Source organism: Sinocyclocheilus anshuiensis, unplaced genomic scaffold (genome assembly GCF_001515605.1).
Source record: "Sinocyclocheilus anshuiensis isolate Anshui unplaced genomic scaffold, SAMN03320099.WGS_v1.1 scaffold2735, whole genome shotgun sequence".
Taxonomy (NCBI): domain Eukaryota; kingdom Metazoa; phylum Chordata; class Actinopteri; order Cypriniformes; family Cyprinidae; genus Sinocyclocheilus; species Sinocyclocheilus anshuiensis.
The window spans coordinates 52,141-58,574 of record NW_015541015.1 but is presented as its reverse complement, the minus strand read 5'-3'; the positions used below and the strand labels follow the sequence as shown (position 1 = coordinate 58,574).

General features: G+C 37.7%; 1 protein-coding gene across 1 annotated transcript in view; it reads right to left on the bottom strand.

The window, feature by feature from the left end:
• The window catches only part of LOC107690496 (spondin-1-like), a 57,841-nt gene that overhangs the window by 6,048 nt on the left and 45,359 nt on the right, over positions 1 to 6,434 (bottom strand). Inside the window, exons 4-5 of the mRNA XM_016488855.1 lie at positions 2,726 to 2,799; positions 2,027 to 2,149 (exon numbers count right to left, since the gene is read on the bottom strand). Coding sequence (XP_016344341.1) covers positions 2,027 to 2,149; positions 2,726 to 2,799 — 197 coding nt within the window. The remainder of the gene's footprint in view (positions 1 to 2,026; positions 2,150 to 2,725; positions 2,800 to 6,434) is intronic.

Below are 6,434 nucleotides of genomic sequence, written 5' to 3'. Positions count from 1 at the left end.
TAAAAATCATATCACCGTTATTGAAAAAAATTATATCGCGATACATATTGATATTGAATTATTGTCCAGCCCTATAGGAGACCTTAGTTCTTCCGGTGGAATGCAGAGATTCAATCGTTCATTTGTGTCTGTTCACAGAGGCCCTACAATGGTTACGGTTTTTCATGAGATCTGGTTGGTGACATTTACAGTAATACCTGTGTCTTCTTCACTAACCCCTTGCATTCTAATCACTCACTGCCATTCTTTTCAGTGCAAACATGCCTTATTTATATGCAAATTATGCTTATAAAAAGTTATTTATTTACAAAGACAACATTGCGATATTACCACCATTACCTGATTCGCCATAATTAATTAGCGCTGCTATGCAAGCAAGGATCATTCACAATCATTAGCACTGCATTCCAAGAAAACGCGTATCAAAACCCCTTACTCTAAGTATTGAACCTTTGCGCACAAATTCCACCATTAGCACTACAGGCATTTTTTTTTTCCTAATTTGAGCAACAAAGTAAAAAATATGACTGATTGATGTGCTTCAATGATTAAATGAAAGTAGCATGGGGATAAATTATAATATGTGCTTTTGGCTGTGATTAATTAAAGTTGCTCTGGTTATAGAGTTATTTATGCAAATACATCAACATGAAATGATAATGACTGCATATATTCCAGATGTCCACAGCAGCATGTTTGTGTGTTTTGTTTTACACAAATGCTTTAGGATACATGTAATTATACTAGCACATGGGAATGTTTTTTGCACACGTGATAATCATAAATCCCATGTGTGTGTGTTTGTTTACTCGTATGTCTTTCACTGTTTCCTAAGCCCATAAATTAGGGCACCACACTTTCTTTATCAGGTTCATCTAGCTCCCAGAGTACATTCTAATCAGAGTATTGATCTGAGCTGCAGAAGCTCAAGTGGAGAATGACTGTAATCCCCAGGCTTAATTTACTCCCAATGAGACACTCTCAAGGTTATCCACACCAACCACAAAAGACAAGAAGAGAGGACAGGTGCTAAGAGAAAATAATGAGGAAATGATTGCACAGATATTAGATATTTCACATCTAAAGTAATGTCTGTTGCAAAATGTACAACATTTCTATAGATATATAAGTAGATCGAGCCTACATATTTTTTTTAACGACTAGTGCTGCTCTCTACTGCACAAATTAAAGCTGTCATAATGCTAGGGTGCTTTCAGGGGCCAGCCATTGCTATACAGTTGTTAGGATGTTTTTTTTTTAGCACATTGTTATGCGGTTACTAGGGTGTTCTGGGTAGTCACTTACTGATCAGCATGTGAGTACACAGCTTGAAAACATTCATATCCCATATTGCATTAGAATTTAACCAAAGCTTTGGAGAGTAGAAGCACCATACTGCACTGTGGCTAAGACAAATCACAGGTTTTGTGCACCGGACATGTCAAGTTCAAAGTGATAGTTGAAAAAGGTGGCTCTAACAGGTTGATCTATTTTATATGTCTTTATATGAAGCATAGACTCTATCCAAGCCACAAAAACTACAAACTTATTATTGAAAAAAAAATTGTCTGTACACAATATTCTAACCAAGGGTAAAGTTAGTATGTACAGCAACCCCAATGATTTGTGGTATCATTCATGTTTTGCTCCAAAGTTTAAATGGCTTAATTCTCACTGTCTCTGCACAGTAAACTGGGATAGGAGAAACTATTTTAACATTGAAAAAAGTACACACTTCACATGTTATTGAGGACATAGTGTCTTACTTGGGTAGTCTTTTGGGTGCAATTTCTCTGACCAGTTCCCGTAGAAGGTGACTCTGTATTTGGCAGTTCCACAGGCACAGCAGTCCAGCAGGGGTTTGTCTGTGGTTTCTCCATAAAGTGGCTCTAAAGACAAGGGAGGGTGGCTGGATTATTACAAATATTTATAATTAAAATTGTTGTATCTATCTATCTATCTATCTATCTTTTTAACATTGAAAAAAGTACACACTTCACATGTTATTGAGGACATAGTGTCTTACTTGGGTAGTCTTTTGGGTGCAATTTCTCTGACCAGTTCCCGTAGAAGGTGACTCTGTATTTGGCAGTTCCACAGGCACAGCAGTCCAGCAGGGGTTTGTCTGTGGTTTCTCCATAAAGTGGCTCTAAAGACAAGGGAGGGTGGCTGGATTATTACAAATATTTATAATCAAAATTGTTGTATCTATCTATCTATCTATCCATCCATCCATCCATCCACCCACCCACCCATCCATCTATCTATCTATACTGCACTAGTAAAGGCTCAGTAAAACCACTTACACAAGTATATAACCTTTGAAGATTCACTACATCATACAATGCATGTAAGGTTTTGAGACAGAAAAGTGGCCCTCCAGGAGCAGGATTTGACACCTATGGGTTAGAAGGTAATCAACCTAGAACCTATGGAAACTAATGCTGGTATAAACATTCTTTCTTTCTTTCTTTCTTTCTTTCTTTCTTTCTTTCTTTCTTTCTTTCTTTCTTTCTTTTTCTTTCTTTCTTTCCAAAATGGATTGCTCTAACGATCAAGCCTGACAAACAACAAGCGCTCAAATAAGAACAGGTATATGAGGAGCCAAATTGGGGGAGAGAAAAAGAGAAAGGAGAAAAAAAGCACCATACACTGAAATAACATCTCATAGAAGTGCTGCTTGTAATGTGCCAAACCAACTAGCTGGGAGTAATGAAAGACTCACTTTTCTCACACATCCGCTTCGTGAGTGAGCCTTCATCCTGGAATGAGATGATCTTCCTCTGAACAATACTAGCTCTGCAAAGATGAAAGAGAAATGAGAGAATGAGAAAATGAAAGGGAATCAGAAGAGAAGAGAAGAGAAGAGCAAATTAAAAAGAAGACAGAAGAGAGTGAAATGAGAAGAAATTAGATCAATAGAGAAGAGAAGAGAAGAGAAGAGAAGAGAAGAGAAGAGAAGAGAAGAGGTGCAACTTGCAAAACAGAACTCTGAAAAGCAGCAATCATGCTCTAACACCCATGGAGTGATTGTAATCCCCAAAAAAGAGGCACATGCCAGATGAATGGCAGCACATCACCAAAGGGAGCTGCTCCCTGGATATCACAAGCCAGCAGATGTGAAGCATACACTCTAAAAAATGCTAGGTTATTTTTTTTAACCCAAACACTGGGTTCAGCTTGTTGTTGGGTCATTTTATTGGGTTATTTTTAATATTTTTACCCGGGTGCTGGGTCATTTTAACGCTGGGTTATTTTTTTCTACCTAACCGCTGGGTTGACCCTGTATCCGGTGAAACTTTTCAACAATGCAACTGCTGAGAGCATGGGCTTTTTAAGTTCACAGGAGAGTTCAGTTCTCAGCGCCACAGCGCCACCGCCAATTTGGTGCACTCTTTCAGGGAAATAAAGGTTTGTATACATTTTATTTAATTTATAAAGTCTTTAATGTGGTGTAAATTATATTATTTTATGCAACGCAACATAAGGATGAGATGTCAGTCAGCTGCGTCAGTCAGTCGTTTAATTTAATTTGATGTTAAAATATGTTCTCTAATCTCAGTACTGTTTGTTTTTGGGCAGGTTTTGGAATCAGTCACGGCATCTCTCAGCTATGAGTGAAACGCGAGGCCGCGTTCTAAAGTTCGCAGTTCCCCCGCGAACAGCAGCCCTTCACCGGCTCAGATTTCGGCGACACACCGGGATGAGAATTAGCACTATTTTGGTAAAAAGCGATTACAGAGAACGGTTGAATATACTTAAATTAAAATGCTACTTCTATATGCCTTTTTTATTTCTAAAATGCTTGTTAAACGAGTTTAAATGTATGTAATATTGTAAACTATGCTGTATTTTGTCCATGGGTGTTCTTGCTTAATAATAAATGTTCATCTTTTGATTATTGCTGTCACCTATAGTTATTCTGTGTGTGATTTTTAATTTCCAGCCCATTTTAAGGCTGCAATATAATAATTTTTAAACAATAATTTAAACAACCCAGTATGGTGGGTAAAAACATATAACCCAACCAGCTGGGTCAAAATAACCCAGCATGTGTTCTGTCCAACATTTACCCAGCACTGGGTTGCCAAATAACCCACGTTGGGTTGTTTTTAACCCAGCTTCTTTTAAGAGTGTATATTTATGTGTTTTTGCTGAGAAAAAGTTACATTTCTAACATTTTTTCTGACACATTCTAACACTATCTGTTCTGATATACAGGAACAACATAAATGTGGGCCTGACATGGGACATGGGCCAGTGGCTGCTCTCCAGTTTCCAGTCTCCATTTTATGATGCTGCTGTGCTGATTTTCCCACTAGACATTTTAATTAACCAGCAATATTTGATCAATTAGCTTCACCAGAAAGACCATTTTGGTCAACCAGAGTACTGCTGGTGAACAGGATAGCTATGCTGGCCCAGAAGCTAAACCATCACCAAACCATGCTGGTCAAATCTGGTCTTTTAAGCAGGGTGAACAGAGGATTTAAATTGACATTGAGGGAAGAAAAAAAAGAAATGTTGTAGATGAACCTCGTTGCACAGTCCAAGAATACGGAGGATGTAAACAAGAAAGAAAGAGTGAGACTCTCGTTAGGCAGCTGTAATTAAAATCGGATAAGTGATCATGGACATAGCTTAAGCTCTGGGATCCAAAAGAGTTGGTGAAGCCTGTTTACATGGTGCCATCTCAGATAATTGTGGCAGCCATGGAGGTCTTTATACAGCCTGGAAAAATCTCAGAGTAAACAAAAAAAGTCCTTCCTTTTCACACACTAAAGTTCTCATCTGAGGAACAGGCCTTGCATTATTGTACTGAGAGCTGGGGCCAGTCCAGGTGGTCCTCATCCAAATGACAAGGAATATTTATGAACCGGTAGTTTTCACTCACTGGACTGGTCATTATCCAGTGAGAGATGAAAGTTGCTGACTGGTGGAGAAAAAAAAGTGTTAAAGACAAAAACGGCTGTCAAAACCTTACCTAACAGACTGTAGTTGAGATGTTAAAAATGATTTGCGCTTACTCACTGCCTATAACCTTAAAAATAAATAAGTACCTACATACAGGGGCCACATATCAGAGATAGCCACTTGAGTTAGTGACTGGGACTCCAGACGCATTTTAATAGTTTTTAGACTCGACTGTGTGTGTGTTTGACTAATCATAATGCAAAAACTGACACTTTAAACAAACATTTGTAACCAATGCTGGCAAAATGAGTCACAATGAGCAAAAAAATAGTTATTAATTATTAGTTTTATTGTCACATTCTCCATTAACCCTCAAAGACCGAGACAGCCGCCCGCGTCTAAAAAATAACTATTGTTCTTAAATGTTTAATAACTTTTGAACCGCTAATCCTAATCCCAAAAATTGTTGTAAAGCGGCGATTCCTCATTTGTCTTATTTGGATATTCAGAGGCTCCGTAGTGGACGTGATTACGTCATCACATTTTGACAACATTGATTTGTCAGAAGAAACCAATGCATTTCGCTCCTCTGAGCCAAACAGGAACGATTGTTGATGCTTAGTCCCACCCCCGTGCCCAGATTGGTTCAAACGGTCCCATATTCAACCAATAAACATAGGTTTTGGTCTTTTGAACCACTATTTAGGATTTTTCACTGGAAAGTCGAACAAACGCAAAGTGAAATTAAAGTCTGTCGTGCGTGCATGAAAACAAACACAAAATAACACATTTGCATGAGAGAACTCTCTGAAAAAGCCACAAAAAACACACGACTGAGTACTTTGACATAATACAAACCAAAAACAACGGTACATATCGGATAAAGCACTGGAATTTATGTCTTCGCATCGCTAGGTGATGTCCCGGTAAATTCGATTCCAACGCAGAGTACAGCCAGCGGATGGATCATTTATATTATGTATAATATGTAAATAATTCTTATATGGTTCATAAAGATCATTTTCACTTTTTTTCTGTTGCACTCTGTATATGTCTCACTCATTTTGTGTGTAGTGTGTGAATCATTTGCACTGTTTGTATGTTTGTTGCAGAAGACAATTTGTGAAATTGTTTTCACTAAATATCTGCACGGTTTGTGTTTGTTGTTGTTCATACTCAGATTGAAAATATATTTCTCTGAAAAAAAGTCACTTTTTTACTGTGTTTTGTTATTATATAACAAGGATTCCATTTTCTTTACTCCCTAAACGTTTTTTTTGTTTGTTTTTTTTTGGACACATCTATATTGTTAGTAAACTAAATAGACCTGTTTTTCACTGAAAAGCGCCTATAACAATATTGTAATAAATGGCTATAACTTGCTTGGGGAATGTTATTGTAACGAATTAGTCCACTGAAGGCGAGCGTAGTGAAGAACCCAAGTGCACTTTATTCAAAACAAGGTGAAATCTAAACAGACGAAGACTAGAGACACAGACTTGACGAGGCATGAACAGACT